General features: G+C 56.8%; 5 protein-coding genes across 5 annotated transcripts; 4 read left to right on the top strand and 1 right to left on the bottom strand.

Moving 5' to 3' along the window:
- Positions 1 to 98: 98 nt before the first annotated feature.
- Positions 99 to 621, top strand: CH63R_00075 (Salicylate hydroxylase; the record flags this gene model as incomplete). The annotated part of the gene is made up of 3 exons (XM_018295050.1): positions 99 to 264; positions 342 to 420; positions 570 to 621. The coding sequence occupies 3 exons, from the start codon at positions 99 to 101 to the stop codon at positions 619 to 621; spliced, it is 297 nt and encodes a 98-aa protein (XP_018163412.1).
- Positions 622 to 2428: 1807 nt separating this feature from the next.
- On the top strand, positions 2429 to 2782 carry CH63R_00074 (uncharacterized protein; the record flags this gene model as incomplete). The annotated part of the gene is made up of 2 exons (XM_018295049.1): positions 2429 to 2535; positions 2674 to 2782. The coding sequence occupies 2 exons, from the start codon at positions 2429 to 2431 to the stop codon at positions 2780 to 2782; spliced, it is 216 nt and encodes a 71-aa protein (XP_018163411.1).
- Positions 2783 to 3497: 715 nt separating this feature from the next.
- Positions 3498 to 5207, top strand: CH63R_00073 (Nuclear pore protein; the record flags this gene model as incomplete). The annotated part of the gene is made up of 2 exons (XM_018295048.1): positions 3498 to 5076; positions 5152 to 5207. The coding sequence occupies 2 exons, from the start codon at positions 3498 to 3500 to the stop codon at positions 5205 to 5207; spliced, it is 1635 nt and encodes a 544-aa protein (XP_018163410.1).
- Positions 5208 to 5772: 565 nt separating this feature from the next.
- CH63R_00072 (Integral membrane protein) lies at positions 5773 to 7315 on the bottom strand (the record flags this gene model as incomplete). The annotated part of the gene is made up of 4 exons (XM_018295047.1): positions 5773 to 6178; positions 6267 to 6688; positions 6810 to 6898; positions 7042 to 7315. 4 exons carry the CDS (start codon positions 7313 to 7315, stop codon positions 5773 to 5775), a joined length of 1191 nt encoding a protein of 396 aa, XP_018163409.1.
- A 6979-nt stretch (positions 7316 to 14294) lies between these two features.
- On the top strand, positions 14295 to 17081 carry CH63R_00071 (RNA polymerase rpb1 c-terminal repeat domain-containing protein; the record flags this gene model as incomplete). The annotated part of the gene is made up of 1 exon (XM_018295046.1): positions 14295 to 17081. One exon carries the CDS (start codon positions 14295 to 14297, stop codon positions 17079 to 17081), a length of 2787 nt encoding a protein of 928 aa, XP_018163408.1.
- Between the last annotated feature and the right edge of the window lie 63 nt (positions 17082 to 17144).

Here is a 17144-nt window from a genome sequence, read left to right as displayed (position 1 = left end):
TGTGGTTCCTCTCCCAACCGCTGTGGATTAGAACGCCGTCAACTGACTCGGGTCGTCCGTTTCCCTAGATGATGCCTCACCAGAGTCAAGGTGCCTGCATGGCCATTGAGGACGCCGCAGCCCTGGGGATTCTTTTCCACCCAAAGTACTTTGGCGGAGACGTCGCCGAGGCTCTCGAGGTCTACAACACCGTCCGCCTGCCCCGTGCCACCCGTGTCCAGGCCGCGGCAGCCAAGGCGGCGTACAACATCAACGAGCGTATCGGTCAGTCTTCTCTCTCTCTCTCTGCAGCTAATGCTATGACGTGCTGTAGCGACCCTCGTGCTGACGTTATCGCCCAGGTTTCTCGAACAACACCAATACCAGCACCTACAAGGTTGCGGACGAGAAGGCCAAGCTCACAATCGAGGAGATGAACGCGTAAGTTGCTTTGTCCTTTTTCCTTTCTTGGTTGTGTACTCTTTGAAGCAAGCAAGAGCTAAGTGACCTGGCAGATATGACATGTACAAGGACATCGAGGAGGCCATCGCCCAGCGGTCGGGAGCTTCGTTTAACCAGAAGTTCATCAGGGGTTTGCCGATAGGACTTGAGTTGTCTCCGGGTGTCATTGTTGGACAGTAGGAGTGTGTGTCGAAAAAAGAGCGAGCCGGTAGCATGCTATGATTTTTGTTTATTTTCGGGCATTACTAGGAGTTTTTGGGGTCGGCGGTCAGTGGGAGGAGATGTCTCGTTGAGAGAAAGCATCATGAGCATCATATTTATGCACAGATTTATGTCACACAACCCATTGCATAACGTAACATTGGACCGTGCTTGCTTTACGTTGTGAAGATTTTTTTTAAAAAAAAAAAAAACTATTCAAACAGCCGAGATATGCAATGCATGCATACTGCGTCAGTGAAGAACAGAAGGCTGGGAAAAAATGGTCTGACAACAACGACAACAACTCAACGCGCATGCTGCATCTCCCACCGAATCTAGATGCGCTCCCGCTCCGATCCGGCCAATCGATCTCGAGACCAGTTGCTGCAGGAGGTTGGGTTCGTGAGACTACTGCAGACGACTGCAGGACCCTCTCGCAGAGCCTCCAACTGCTCGCAACTTGTTGACATCAACCGACTGCTGATGATGAAGTCTTCACCGACCGTCTTGAGCGGTGTTACGATGGCCCCCTCCAAAGGCGGTCCCGTATCCCTCCCCTCCTCTTCGATAGGTCCTTGAACCTGGCTTTTTGACGCCTTGCTTTTGTTGTCCTCCGGGCTTTCCCCTCCCAACTTCCTTGAATCGAGGAGAAGGGAGGGGGGGGGAGGGATGGGATGGCAAAGAAAGACAACAACAAAAAAGACCGCTACGCAGCCTCATCCTCCGCGGGCGTTGTTCTCTCACAAGCAAAAGAGCGGTAGATACGGCCGCCGTCAATGTTTCATGCAGCCAAGGCGCGAACGCAAAGGGGCGGTGGAGGCGATCGCCAAATGCGACCTGCATACACTGCATCCTCTTTCTACTCCCTCCTACTTCCCTTCCCTGCTCCTCCTCCTACTGTGTACTGGCGGCAAAGCAGCTGGCAGAAATCCGACGGTGCAAAGACGAAAGGCCGGCACGCAAACCCCCAACGCGAACTGCGCTAAAATGTCACCGGGTGGACCGAGAGAACCAAAACCTGCAGGCTTCCCGGGCTCCCGGCAGGGGGGTTGTGGGAGGGGCGGCTGTTTAACTGCGTAGGTGTCCAGGGGGTCCCATATCGGAGAACAAGGGTTCACGAGAAAATCTTCCAATGGTCCCGGGAGCCCTGGACGCGTCCGGCGGCGAAACGATGCCAGCGGTGAAGAATCAAGAGCGGACGGGCAGAGGCGGTGATTGTCGACGCCAAAGTACAGACAGAGTACAGAGTACAGAGTACAGTCTTTCCGTCTATGCGGCTTTGGTGCCCAATAGTTCACCCATTTCTCCTCCCGTTTAATCTTGGTTCGGCTTCAGTTGGCCAGCCACTCTGGCTGGTCTGGTGGGCCGTATCCTCGGCGACTCCAACGACGCTCGACATGCCCATCCCATGGGTTTGGCGATGGCGATGTTGCGTTAGACCGCCGGTGGATACTCGCAACTAACACAACACCCTTCGTGTGTGTGTGTGTGTCTTACCGAGCGAGACGACATACAGAGTATATAGGTGAGCGTCGAGTCCTGGCTTTGCATCTTTGCACTTCTGCTCTCCCCTCTGGTTTCTTCATCTGTAGACCCTGCATAAACTGCCGCCTCCACGTCCAGCAGTCAGTCAGCTTGCTTTTTTCTCCTCCCTCTGTGGCGTCACGATTTTCGTTTTGTGTTTTCCCGAGTTTCTTCTTCTTCCTCTTTTTGCGTTTTCCGAGATAACGGCCGTTGATACCCCCTCTTCCTCCTCCTCCTCCTCTCTAACCACACACACTTCACCATGTCTCCCGCGATATTCGAGTCTCACCGGAGAACGCCCTCTGGCCAAGACCCCGAACGTCGCAAGTCCGGAAGCGGCTTCCTCTTCCTCAACAACCGCTTCAAGAGGTATGTTTTGTTTTGTTTGTTTGTTTTCTCTCTTGTCGAGTTGTCCGGGCCACGGCGGACTTCTTCACCGCTCTTCATCTATCTGCTCCTCCTCCTCTGCCCCCATCCCCTCCCATCCTCCACCACTACCCCTGTCAGCATTCGCTCGCTTGAGTCGCTTCACCCCCTCCCTTGTCTTTTCTGCTGGACCCTTGGTCACCCCGCTTCGACGGGGCCGGATGCGATGGCGGGCGCGCCGCGGCTTTGACGATACCCACCAAAGCTGCCACGGCCTCTCCCTCCCCCTCCCCTCGATTTGCTGTCCAACGGTCGGCCGTCTCGAGCAACGCCTCGAGTTCGTCCCGCCGCATTGCATGCTTTCGACGTGTCGTTGTGCAACTTGCCATCGCGTATCGTCAAGCATCGCCAAAAGCCCAACACGGCCCAAAGGCCCTCCTGCATCCTCCCCCCCCCCTCCTCACCTCCAATCATCGTCAACTCTCTTACACGCGGGTGTTCGTAGTCCGCCAACACCACCCGAGGGTAACGCGCCTGACTCCTTCGGCCAGTACGGATATCGCTACTGGTCGAGCGATCATGCGAGGACGGATGGCCCTCAAGGAGGGCGCCGCTCCATGTCGCCCATCTTGCGACATCCTAAAAGAGTCTTGATGCCTCCACGGCCGCCTTCTGTGCCCGCCCGAATCTCCTCCCTTCGGTAGCGTTCCTCTGCTTTGCTTTTACGATACCTATATCCACACCCTCCTACGCTTTCCATGCCTCTACAGTATTGCCTCAGCTCGTTCGCCTCCTGGAACCTGAGTCGGCCCAAATTATTGTTATAGCTGCAGTAAACCCCGGCGTTCGCGAAGAATCCCCGTTCTAACATCCATCGCAGAGCCCCTACGACCAAGACCACCAACGAAAATGCCACGTCCACGCCTCCCACTCCTACCTTTGGGCCCGTCAAGGACGGATACTTCATGAAGCGCTCCGACTCGTCCCGCAGCATCCCGTCTCTGGTCCAGTCCAACAACGGCGATGCCGAGACACCACGACCCATGACCGCCATGCCCGGCAGGGAAAAGAGCTTCCTCGACAACAAGGAGCCTGCCGTCACCTCCGTCGCCGAGGAGAAGACCACGCCTACAACCGTGCCCGAGGAGAAGGAGACGCCCGCCGCTGCCGCTGCCGCTGCCGCAACCGAGACCGCTGCTGCTCAGCCCAAGGCCGTGTCCGTGGCCGAGACTGCCCAGACCGCCGAGGACGATGCCGAAGACTCCTCGTCCGAGGATGAGGACGACGACGAGAAGAACACGGCCGAGACCCGCGAGCCCCAGGGCGCCCAGCTCGCGACTCGCGTTGCCATCCTGCCCCCTCGCCCCGCGACCCCCGATGCCGACAAGAGGATCTCGTACCACGAGGACGCCGACCTCCACATCAAGGTCCGCGAGTCCAACGGCGCCGTCGTCGTCTACTCGGTCCGGTCCGCGGCCCTCGCGTCCGCCTCCCGCGTCTGGAAGGACCTGCTCGCCAAGAACACGGCCCCCGTCCTCGAGCTGCACTCGGCCGCCGACACGGCCAGCGGCCTCGACGTGCTCTTCTCCATCGCCCACTTCAAGTTCCACGAGCTGCCGGCCATGCCCAACGTCGGCGAGCTCTACGACCTCGCCCTGGCCTCGGACAAGTACGCCGCCACCCACCTGCTCGTCCCCTTCATGAAGGACTGGGTCGTCGCCCTGAACCGCCACGTCCTCATGGCCGGCGCCCGCAACGACGAGGACAAGACGCTCGTCCTCAGCTGGGTCTTTGGCGAGGCCCGCTGGTTCAGCCGTGTGCTGGCCAAGGCCGCCTTCAAGTCCCGCGTCGGCACCGACGGCGCCCTCCTCGACTCCAAGGGCCGCCCTTGGAGGGACCAGCCCGTCTCGGACGAGGTCGTCGGCATGCTGGCCGCCGCCCGCGCCGAGGCCGTCGAGAAGATCATCAAGGCCGTCAGCAACCCCGTCCACCGCCTCCTCAACCCCTCGTGCTACCCGGGCGAGGAGGTCCGCTACTGCCACGCCGGCACCGACGACGGCACCGCCGAGGACTGCGAGCAGCTCCTCCTCGGCTCCGCCATCATGGGCCTGACCAAGTCCAAGCTGTGGCCGCCCCCGGAGCCCGCCAAGATCAAGGTCAGCGCCGTCGACCTCGCCCGGGCCTACGGCGAGGTCCGCATCCGCCGCTACCAGACCCCCGGCCTGCGCTTCCGCGAGACCCAGCCCGAGGGTGCCCCGGTCGAGGACCCCCACGCCAAGTGCGGCTTCGGCCACCGCGAGGTCCTCGACAAGATCCTCAACACGCCCGCCAAGATGGCCGCCAGCGTCGTCGGCCAGCTCATCACCCGCGCCAAGAAGTCGGGCGCGTTCGGCGACGAGCTCTTCGCGGACCTGAAGGAGTACGTCCAGGACGGCGGCGCCGCCGTCACCGTCGAGGGCGAGGACCTGAAGACCGACCCCGTCCACTACAAGCAGGTCCGCGTCAAGACCAACGACGTTGTCGAGAACAAGACCCCGGCCGATGGTAAGTTGGCTCGCAACAGCGGCTCTATATGACCTTGCGTGGACGTTGTTTTTGCTGACGTATTGTTTCCCCCAGACGACGACGATGATGAGGAGGATGACGAGTCCAGCTCCGAGAGCGACGACGAGTAGCTTTTGACGAGTGATTTGCGTGCGTGCGTTGCGTTGTGTTGAGGCGGGGGGATTGCATGTGATGTAAAAGCTTTTACGTGTTATGGTTTTATGGCTTTCGTTATGGTTCCCTGTTTGTCTATGATGTCTTCAAGGATGATTCATTATGACCAAATACCCTTAGAATGTGTCTAGATCTAATTATATATGTCTCCTTTGTTCGAATCAGCAGCCGAAATGCTTCTTACATCCCGCCTTGACAACTACTGGCCCGCGTCAACGAGGAAACACTTGAGACGAGAGCTTGACCTCATCCATGCTTCCCAGCTTCGCTCCGACGCTGCGAAGGGTGCCTCGCATAAGGCCACATGTGCCGCCATATTCTGTTTAGGAGGCCTAGGGCTGGGGCTGGGATGAACGCTATGGCTCGTGAAGAACGGTCATTTTCTCCCGCCAATGAACAAGCCCTATATGCCATGTGGCCAATATACAGGGACCACGATTGTTTTGATCCCGACGAAATATCTACAACTGACTCGATAGAAGAAGACTTTGCATTCCAACCGGTATGATATGATCCGACCGATTACTCAACACCTTTTCGAGCCCAGTCCGGGGATCCAGGCTCTGAGAAGGGTGAAGCCATTACATTGGAGTACCAATCATCCCGCGACTCCCCAGTCTCGGGGTCCCCTTGCAGTGTCGCTGGAGGGGGACGGCTAATTCTTTCAACGGAGAAAATGTAGTCTTCTCTCGCCTCTTGCGTCGGACCTGGACGAACGACGGGAACGTCCTCGCGGGCAGTATCGGGCGCGACTTCTGTCGTTGTTAATTGTTGGGTCCGAAGCCTGCTGCCTCTGAGGAACTTGAACTCGATGATGCTGCCGAGGGTGCCCCGGCTCGAGTCCGTCGCGCGTTCGAACCCGCGCAGAAAGAGTATGTTGACGGCGGGAAGACACGCGCATATCAGGCCTATGCTCACTTCCGCCGTACTGACACAATCAGTCAGTCCCTGCAGACGATACTTTCGGCGAGACGGAGTTGGAAAGGGGGGAAAAAAAGAAAGCTTGCGGTGCATACCCGAGGAGGTTGAACCGGATGAGGTCGATCGTTTCATCATGCGAGTTCTGTAGCTTGATTACGAGAACCAGCCGTATAATGCTCGCCGCCGTGGCAATCCCCCCGGAGCTCAGCATGGCGATGACCTTGAGCCTCTTCTTCCACGACATCCGGAGGGTCACGGCCACTGGTATCGGGATGCACAGGACGGCCATGTCGGTGATGGCGCTGACGACGGTATCGGCCAGCAGGATGGCGCGCTGGTTGTAGCAGGTGGTCTTGACGGCCGAGTCCCAGAAGCCGGCGAGGGGCCGGCATATGAACCCCTTCAGGAACATGACGGGGATGGTATATCCAGTCAGGAGAAAGATGATTGAATAGGTTCCGATGATCGTCTTCTTGTGCAACCCGAAGACCCTGATGACGATCCAGAGGAGAGCGAGCTTCGTGAAAAGGGAAGCGGGGGTGTAAACGAGGGTGATGGCAAATACCCCCAGAGAGGACGTTAGTCCTGGCATAGACTCTTGGTGTTTTTCTTTTGGGGTAGGCGAGAGGCGAGAATACCTTTTTGAAGCCTTTATAACTTTCCTTCGAGATCTCGTAGACGTGGAATCCGCCTCCAAAACGGCCCACTTGGACGAGGGTAATCAGCGCTGGCTCGGTTTTTCTGTTTTGGCCATGGTTTTTACTCACTAAAGAGCGCCGTGATGTTGTATCCCACAGTCAAGATCTGCCAACGCGTCAGCTTCTGAGCCGACAACCGGGATTGCTCCCAGGCGGAAGGCTGTTTCCTTACATATGCTATCAACGACATCCCTGAGGCGACGCATGAGGATCGTACGCATCAACGGAACAGACATGGCGAAAACCGGGTTGGACTCACAGTCATCCGTATGGAACGGCGGTGCGACGATGGACTTTGTGTACACACGCAAGACCATGAACAAAGTGATCAGCGTGATGGACAGAATCTGGGACACGAGGTTGATGCTGTGCAGGACATCTTCCGGATTCCCGAGGCTGGCTACCTTGCCATCGGGGGGCGGGAACGCCCCCTCCTGAACAGACATGTTGCATTAATCCTCTGCAGGTGTGAGTGACCCGGCGTGACTGTCGTTCGTCGGAATCGGGACGGCACGAGGCAGCCCATCGTTGATCGTGGTCCGGCAGTTCAAGGAGCCGGTTGATGAAGGACAGGTAGGCATTTCGTGATCACTGATCAAATTCGAAGCGGGTTCGGTTCGGGGCGATGGACGGCCAATCTCCCATCGCCGGGCCCGAGAAGTTTTGACTTTGGAAAGATGTTGCAGATCCATCAACTCTAACAAGAGGTAGGAGGGGGGTTAGCTTCCGATCTCGGCATCCGGCTTTGTGGTTTCAGAGAGCACGGTTCATAGTACAGGTATAGCTCGAAGCTATCACAGGGTTCTTCCATGGCGAGAGAGTCTGTTTTTTTTTGACATGTCACGGCAATTCAGCCGACTGATCCGACCTTTTTCCCCGATCCAATCCTGCTGCTGCACGCGCTCGAAACCTCTTGGGCTATGCGGGGAAGAGGCATTGTCGTAACGTGAATTCTTGCCCCAATTAGGTTAAAAGAGCAGTCGGAGTTTTGATCTATGCAGGGTGTTGCTTGTGAAGTCCCGGAATTATCACCCGTGATCAAAACGTTCACGGCACAAGGGTTCCGGCGTAACTTTGATAGAATGTACGTCAGCAGCCCGGAATGATTAACGTCGGGCACCCACTTTTCGCCCACCCCCCCATTTCGCCCACCCATAAATGAGGCTATCCCCATCATAACCACCAAGTTCAATTAACTATTGACTTCGTCTAGATGCCACCACAATACAGCTTTCAGCTTCACTAGGTAAATCAGACTCGCTGGATTCATCCGTGATACCCTCTTTTTCGCCAGCCTCAATTTGAGCCTTCTGGATGTCCTTGATATTGGCGAACTTGGTGTTTGGGTCGATCTGGACTGTCCTTCTTTTCCTTGCTGCATTATTGGTGACTTGGGCCTGCAGGAGCTCAAGATTATGCTGGGCAGTTGCCAGCTTATAGGACTGCTCGCTGAAGCCTTTTTTCACCTTTATGAAAAGGAGGCGTTGAGTACTAGCATCATTATCCAGCTCTGTGAATAGCTTCAACTGGCCAGCCAGATCCTTCATCTTCCTTGGCGTCGACCATGCCACTGCAGACGATACAGAAGCCCATCCTTCAGCTCCCCTGCCTTCCTTGACTTCCTCCTTGCCTCCAGACTGCCCTTTGCAGGTCTGATGAGATGATGCTGATGGTGTTGGTGTTGATGGGAGCAGCAGACGACTCATAAGGGGCTTTGCCATAGAAACAGGCCATAGTCCAGTCCATTTCCACCCACTTTTAATGTTCTGGATCGTCATCCCTGCCAGGGCAGCCTTATAATAACAGCCTAGGAAGTTCCTCTTGCCTACAACAGTAGAGTCATTCCAATGACTAAGGTATCCAAGCTCCTTCCTATAGGCTGCCTTTAATGGGCCAAAGACTGACTGATCAAGTGGCTGGAGGACATGGGAGGTATGTGGTGGTAAGAACAATAGATGGATGTTGTTTATATAGCAGAGCCACATAAAGTCCGTCGTTGTATGGCTCCCATGCCCATCCAAGACCAGCAGTCTAACCTCCTCCTTGCCCTGAGGGACAGTCTGAGGGATGAAGACCTTCTGCAGCCATTCAACTGCAGTGGCATCTGTTGTCCATCCATTCTCTGTTGCTGTAAACTGCCAGCCTTCATAAGGGCCAAGATCCAAAGGAAACCACTGCTGCTGGACTGTTATACCCTTATATATAATGAGGGGATGCAGTCTGTGGCCCAGGGCAGAGATGCATTCAATAATAGATACCCATGCCCTTGATCCAGGCTGTTTCTTGCGAACAGACTTCGTCTCAGACATGCCCAGCACCAGCCCATTAGATCCTTGCCCCTCAAGGATACCAGTCTCATCCATGTTGTATCTGTTGGCTGGTTTAATGCTGATGATCTCTGGCATGGCGAGATGCTTGAACCAGTCCCTGATGACCTCAGTAGATGCCCCATTAACACGTCTAGAATCGATAGGGCGACTTCTCTGGACCTTGACTGAAGGATTCCTATTCAGAAAGGCTGTTATCCAACCTTTCCCTATAGGCTCTGTATCCCCCATAGCATGGAGGATCCTCTCTGCGAATAGCTTCACTTGCAGATGGGTTGGAGCAACACCAAGGGCATGCTGAATGCGAATCCATTCAGCCAACTTAGCCTCCTGACCTATAGAGAGTCTCTGATGGTCAGCAAAGGCAAGTTGCCTTGGTTGGCAGCCCTTGATGCGACTGCGAAGTGTTGAACGTGGCACACCCCATTCGATTGATGCTTTCCGGAGGGACTGCCCATTGGCGACTGCTTCCAAGGCCTGATTGACCTCATACTCGGTATATGCGCTCATAAGGGCAAGAAAAAGGTATGCTGAAAAAATGAAGCCATTCGGATAAAAACTGTAAATGTTGTGATGGTTAGAAAAAGGAGGAGGTTGGAGGTTAGGTGTGCTGATGAGGGATTTATGGGTGGGCGAAATGGGGGGGTGGGCGAAAAGTGGGTGCCCGACGTTATTCAAGATGTAGGCTCAGCGCTTCATCGAGAAAATCCTAAGCGTCCAAGTCGTGGCACAACATTTCCCGGAGCATGAATTCGCAGCACGATACTAGTGCCTGTAGTACCTAGATTTGTCTTGTGGGATCTATCTACGCTCGCCGCATCTACTACACGTTTCAAATCAACTAGCCCAGAGATCCCAAACAATCCCCGTTAGCTGGCTACCTCCGCCCACTTCGCGAAGTCTATAGCAAGCTGTTCAGGTTGATATCTACCACCCACAGCACCTTATAGTCTTAAAAAGTCGAACTTCATATCTTTTGTGCCCTGTCCAACGAACGTCTCAGGTCGCGGGGCCAGTTCGGCCTGGGCTGGAGACTCGCCAGTGTTGTGGATGATAAAATGGCGGCACCACAGCGCCTACTGCGCCTCTACTTCGCAGCCAGCCCCTCAACCGTGGTGTCTCTTGGCCGTAACACCATTCTTCCGGATGTTCTGTAAGGCGGGCACCGCGTCGCTCTACCCAAGGTCCGACCTGTTGTGGTAGTCTTGTGTACATGCTTTGCTTCGTAATCCACTGGAGCTGGGGCGAGAGAGGCGGAACTTGGGTCTGCTTTCAATGCCGCAGCATGGATATGGGGTTGACAGTTTTCCGGAGCTTTGGGAAGGCTAAAATGAACGAAGCTGCTACTCTGCACTCAGTCAAGGGCTAAGTTGTCCCAAGAACTTGACCTGACTGTAGGGAAGTCCATTTTCCTTCAGGAAAACTCCTGCATGACTCAAGTGACATGAGGTCAGGACGACACTCCATGTAAGAGTCGGACTGATCAAGCACGTTCGCCAATACAGCCATGTTGTTTGTGCAAGAGTAAACTCAAATTGACCACCAACAGCACACACACTCACTCACTCACTCACAAGTTCCAGCTGTGCTTGTCCTTGTGGCCAAGTCATGTAAGGCCGAAGTTGACTTGGTTTTACAAATCTGTTAGCGATACCGAGGGAGTTTAAGCAATTACGTAGACTAATTAGAAGAGAGAGAGAGAGAGAGAGAGAGAGAGAGAGAGAGAGAGTCAGCTTGTCAACGGTCCTTGTTTCTTTCTTTGGAACATTTTGTACCTTACGACCTTTGTGCAGCATTCCCAAGTGTCGGACGTTTGCACTAGGCATTTATATTTGTTCAAAACCGAGAATATGAAAATAATCCACCGGCAGAACGGCTTGTTGTGGCACAGGTGGCCACAGTCAGAAACGTCAGAAAGCATGCCTGGAAAACTGCTACCAAAAGGAATGAGGAGACACGTAAGAGTGTTGTCGTTCCGCCTTGCTTGAACAACACGACCTGAAGCTCTGCAAGCGGTCAGGCGGGACTGCCCTTCCTCCCTTTAGACACCGGCCCGCGGGTACCGCAGTTGACATGTCAGGCGACCTAGTAGTAAGTTGCTTGCCTCATTGGGTTCGTCTTCGTATTCTTGCCCAGTCACTTGTGGTCAGTCTTCTTCAGGACTGTGAGCATTGTTGGTGGAAGATGAGCCCTGTCCAGCTAAAGACAACCAATGTAACCCATGCTATGCAGACGAGAGAAGAAACTTGGGGTGTCTTTGCCATCCGATAGTCACTTGATGGGGTAGAAACCGAAATCACGTCAGATGTGGCAGGCTTCCGTCTCAACAGTATTCTGACTTTCCCTGACACTGAAAACCCAATGAACCAGTTATTTTTCTCTGGGGTTTCCTACACAAAAAGTAAACGCGTCAAACTTCGCGTCGAGTACAAATCGCGCCAAAGTGGCATAGTGTCTCATTGCAGTTTCGCCTCTCTCTCTCACACACTCGGGTAGCGGAATGCGGTTTGCAGAGGTGTTCACCGAGTAACCACGGCGGAGAAATGTAAGGGGTACATTCCAGGAGGGTACGTCACGGAGCATATGCATGCAGCCCATGACTTGTCACACGGCAACCGGCGCTCGACAGCCTCACTTGGATAGGTGGTGGCCGAGTGCAAACTGGAGAGTCGCGTTTGTCTCCCGATGGCCTCCTGCCACGCCAGCTGCAGCAAACGGTCCCCAGGACTGATTGGGGCACTCTGCGGTTTTCGTCCAGGTGGCGGGATTGCCGCGTCAACCTACTGAATCCGGAGGAATGTTGGTTTGTCTCAAAGTAGATGCAAGCTTGCAGAGGCCTTTTGTTGAATGAGAATCCGGGGACGATGAGGTTGACATGGAAGCATCGTCGCCGCCCGTCCCCGGACGATGGGAGTTGCGCTCCCCAGTTATTGACCCATGATATCCGTACAACTTTGGCATATGCGCGAACAGCGACAGACAGACTCCGCAAACGCTTGGTAGGTTCCATGCGTGTTCCCCAGGTCAGGGCTCCAGCGGGGGTCCTAGAGGACCACACATCACACGGGTTTTCTGTCTGGTCCACCTTGCTCGTTGGACAAGAGCAAGATATGTGGCCGGTCCAAGACGAAAGCGTGGAGTTCCAGCCACCGATTTCCAAAAGGGGCATGAGAGTATCGCGGCCCACCGAACCCCCCGCTCCGCTTCATCCGCCGGGGATCGGGATGCTGTGGTTAGGCATCTCGGGGCGTTGTCAGCTCCGGCGTAGCAGGGACACGCGAAGTATGTTAAAGGGAACAAAAAGTCGCCGGTTCGGTCGATAGGAATAGCCTCCAACTCTGTTCGAGTTCTCAAAACCCAACGTGAGAACCAAGGCCGTGGCGTAAGGCCAAAGAAGAGAGGCCGTCTCTACCCTGTATCGAGAGGCCGGCCGGGGGGTGTGTCCGGCGGACTCAACGACATGGCTCGGCCCGCAGGAGTGGACGAATCAAACAATACCACGTCCAAGTAGTCATGACACCCCCGGTCAGTGTCCCGGGAACATGCAGCTGGTCTAGCGCGTTTCCCATGTTCATTGCGTCCCAACTGCCCTTTGACCTGGCCCAAAAGCCCAAGCAGAGCGATGCCCAACCCACAACAAGGACGCGCACAAACAAGGGGAAAATGCAGTAATAATAAAAAAAGAAGACCAGTCGAATTCATTTCCGCCTGTTTGCCCTGCCCAAACGACTGGTCCAAACGGCCTGTGTGGTGAACATGTCGCCGGGCAGTCCTGACTCATCTCAACTCACAGCAGCCCTTGTCTGATTCGCTTTCTTATTCTCCGTGGGCGCCCCATTGGACCCCTGCAAAATAGGGCTTCGAGCATGTTTGGCCCTCGACAGAGCAGGCTAAAGCATGAGAATGGACAACGGACGAGCTGTAAAAGACGGCGTGTTGTTGACTGGGACTCTTCCAACGACGAGAGGGGGAGGGGGAGGAGGGAGAGGGGTGTGGACACATGTAATTCGATCGTAGGCAGCGAAACACGGCAAAGTGCAGTTCGAGGGACCAGAAGTCCGTCCAGCAACGAGGCACTTACACATGTTCTATTTCGCCACTTGGGGGCATATTGCCCAGTGGTATTCTTATGCTCAGCCGTCGTCGAAGGCAATGCCCAGTTGCCCAAGGCCATGGTAGGCGTCGGTAGGGTAGGGTGACACCACCGCCGCCACCACCACCACCACCACGACCCTCACCAGTCCGTCCCCCCTGGTCTCCCGCATTTTAGGCCCCCCTCCTCCCCCGGCTGGCGGGATGCGAAGATGGAGTCTGAACAGGGCGCCCAAAGAAGCCATTGGGGGAGGGCACCGTGAAAAGCAGGGCTTGTGCCTCCTGACGGCGGCATAGAGCCAATCAGCCACGGCCCTTCCCGGCCCTCGAGGGCCACGGAGTGACGAAGTTGAGTTTGCAATAATATTCCACGCTACTTCCATGTCCCGGATGTAAACTGGGCTTTCCGCCAAACGGTTCCGTGGACTCTAGAGGGCTCTTTGGGCCCACCGTTCTTGGCGCCACTGACACCATAGAGCAGGATAGACTGACTGAGTGAGGTTGTTCTAGTGAAACATATTATGTGCCCTACTGGACTGGGGTAAGGTGAGGGTAAGCGCGCTGGGGGGGGCGGCCACGGGACGAAGGCGAAGGCGGGCAGTGTCGAATATCATTTTCTGCCGCGGGTTGGGCTCCTTGTTGTACGTAGAGTTGTCCTCCGCCTCCTCCTCCTCCCCTTCTTCCCTCCCACAACACCAATACTCTGGATACTCTGAACAAAACCATCTTCGCCGCCTACATCCAGACTTGACCTTTTCCGATCTCATCATCAGTCTTTGATAGTAGATCCGAGCAGCTCCGATATGCAACTCTACCCCTCATCGACTTACCACCACACTTTCAATGTCACTCGCAGAGTTCATCAGCCCCAGATCAGACGTCCAGCTTGGCACATAGCTTGAGAAAACACCACAAAAAAAAGATATACTCATTTTACCTTCCCATATAGAGCCTCTCCGCTCTTGACCAAACCAACACCATCATCGCCTTCTTATCGACGCCCTTTATGGCTCCCACCCGTGACCTTGCGCCCGCAAAGGGCCGTGGTCGCTTCAGACTCAGACGGCCCTCTGTCTCCATCCCAGACAGCACTCCGTTGGAGAAGTTGGACCTGTCCAACGCCAACGTTTCCGAGATCTCACTCGCCCCCATGGACCGCTCGGCAGACAACAGATCCGACCTGAGCATCAGCTCATCCGGGAGCTGGAGGAACAAGGACAGCAGCAACAGCAGCAGCAGCAGCAGCGGGAAGCCTCCGTTGATGTTCAAGCCCCCTGCCCTCCGCTACCGTGCGTCTCGCCCAGAGCTCGGCCGGCCGTGGAGGCGCTCCAACGAAGCTGTCTACCCTTCCGCCGACGACACCAACGACTCGGATGTCGAGTCCAAGTACAGCTTCGACTCCCGCTCCACCATCACCAACGCAACCAGCGTCGAGGACTTTGACACCCACCCCAGCAAGACTGACACTTACACCTCGGCCGTCCGCACCCGGCCGTTCACTGTTGAGAAGCAAGTCACTAGAACCACCACTACCGCCACTATTCCACCTCCCCCAGCCAAGCCCGCCAACCTTAAGGGCGCCCGGGTCGACATCGTCGCGCCCAAAAGACAGACCGTCCACATCCAGGTGGCCCCTGTGGCCCCCGCTCCTCCCGTGGTCCAGACCATCACCTCTCAGGAGCTCCGTGAACGTGAGAAGGTAGAGGATGGGCTCCTCAAGGAGATCTCTCGCATGAAGGAGGAGACCAAGAGCCTCCTCGGCAAGCAGTCCGACACCGACAAGAGACTCGAAGACGCCCTGGAGAGGCTCTCGACACTCTCCGCCGACAAGGAAAAGACGGAGAAGAAGCGCCGCGAGGAGAGGAGTCTCAAGGACAAGATCGCCCGCGACTTTGATGAGCAGAGCCGGCTCCTGGATGACGTCAAGAGCTGCCTCAGCGAGCACGAGAAGAAGCTCGAGGATGTCGCCCGCGAACGGGACCAGCTCAAGGGCATCAAGCAGCGGCTGGAAGCCAAGTCCAACGACCTCGAGAAGCAGATCGCTCTCGAGAGGGATGCCAAGGACGAGGTCGCCAACAAGAACGCCGTCTTGGAGATGGACATTGCCGAGCAGGAAAAGATCAAGAAGCACTTTGAGACGCGGTGCCGCGACCTGGAGAGGAGCGTCGGCGACGCCCACTACGTCACCAAGGAGACAGAGCGCGCCCTCATCGAGCGGATCGCCGCGCTGGAGCTGACCAAGGAGAGTCTCCAGGTCCGCGTCGCCGGGCTCGAGACGGAGCTCATCCGCAGGGGCACCGAGATCGGCGACATCACCGCCGAGCGCAACCTCTTGCGGATGGACGTCGACAAGTACAAGCCCCAGGTCGACCAGCTCAACAAGGAGAACGGCGCCCTCACGGAGGCCAAAAGGGGCCTGCAGGCCCGCATCGACGACCTCGACCAGCAGAAGAAGGGGCTCGAGGCCAACGTGGAGAAGCTCGAGACGGAGAAGAAGAGCGCCCAGGACAGCTACGACGCGCTCGAGGCGGAGAGGAAGGGACTCGAGGCCGACATGGAGAAGCTCAAAACGGAGAAGAAGGACGTGGAGAGCCGCTTCGGCGCTCTCGAGGTCGAGAAGCAGGAGGTCGAGGTCCGCCTGACGCAGCTCGAGACCACCAACACGGAGATGCAGACCCGCTTCGAGAGCCTCGAGGCCACCAAGGGCGAGCTCGAGCTCGGCAAGGGGCAGCTCGAGACGCAGGTCAAGACGCTCGAGGGCGTCAAGGCCAAGTACGACAAGCTCAAGACGCGCGTCGAGGGCCTCAAGGACAAGAACGCGACGCTCCAGTCCCAGGTCGGCGCCCTCCTACAGGACCAGGACGACAAGAGCTCCCAGATCCTCAGCCTGGCCGAGGAGCGCAACAGCCTCCGTTCCGAGAACGCGTCGCTCAAGGACGAGAACGAGTCCGTCACGAGCGAGCTCCGACGCGCCGAGTCGCTCATGGGCTCCGTCGCCGGCTCCGTGACCCCCTCCGTCGTGGGTTCCGCGGACGAGAGCGACGCGGACACCGTCAAGGGCGAAGACGACGCCCCGCCGCCGGCCCCCGCGGAGGCGCCTCCTGCACCCCCTTCGACGAAGGAGGAGGAGGAGGCTGCTGCTGCGGTCCCTATCATCGAAGAAGCACCGCCGGCCCCCGAGGATGTCAAGGACGACGCGGTCAGCGCCAAGTCCGTGGCCCCTGAGCCCGAAGCGGCGGAAGCGGAAGCAGCACCGGCACCCATCGACAACGACGCCGGCACCACTACCACCGAGAAGGCCGAGTCCGCATCGGTCAAGTCGGTCAACTCGGCTACCCCCTCCGAGTCGGCCGTCATGGAGGAGCTCCGCCAGCGCATCGCCGAGCTCCAAGGCCGCAACGAACAGCTGCAGTCCGAGACCGTCAAGCTCGGCTCCCTCATGGCGGAGAGGGACGAGCTGGCCACGCGGGCCGCGGCGATGGAGCCCGAGGCCCGCCAGGCGCCGCAGCTGCGCCAGGAGAACGCGGCGCTGACGTCGCAGCTGGGCCTCGTCAACGCCCAGCTCGACGGCCTCCGCGCGTCGTACGACGCCTCGGTCGCCGAGGTCAACGGCCTCAGGGACCAGATCGGCCAGCTGCGCGGGCGGCTGTCGAGCACGCCGTCGTCTTCGCTCCAGTCGCGCTCGAGGGAGTCGTCCCACGCGCGGCAGCCGACCAAGACGAAGAAGGACAACGACAAGAAGAAGGAGCAGTTGGTGGTCGTGCGCAACCCGAACGAACGGGGCGGCATGTAAGTCGAACAGTGTCCTGTCCTGTTTGAAGGCTGCTGATCCAGCCCCTGGGATGGTGTGTTTGCT

This window comes from Colletotrichum higginsianum, chromosome 1 (assembly GCF_001672515.1).
Source record: "Colletotrichum higginsianum IMI 349063 chromosome 1, whole genome shotgun sequence".
Taxonomy (NCBI): Eukaryota; Fungi; Ascomycota; class Sordariomycetes; order Glomerellales; family Glomerellaceae; genus Colletotrichum; species Colletotrichum higginsianum.
This window is presented reverse-complemented; position numbering and strand designations above follow the sequence as displayed.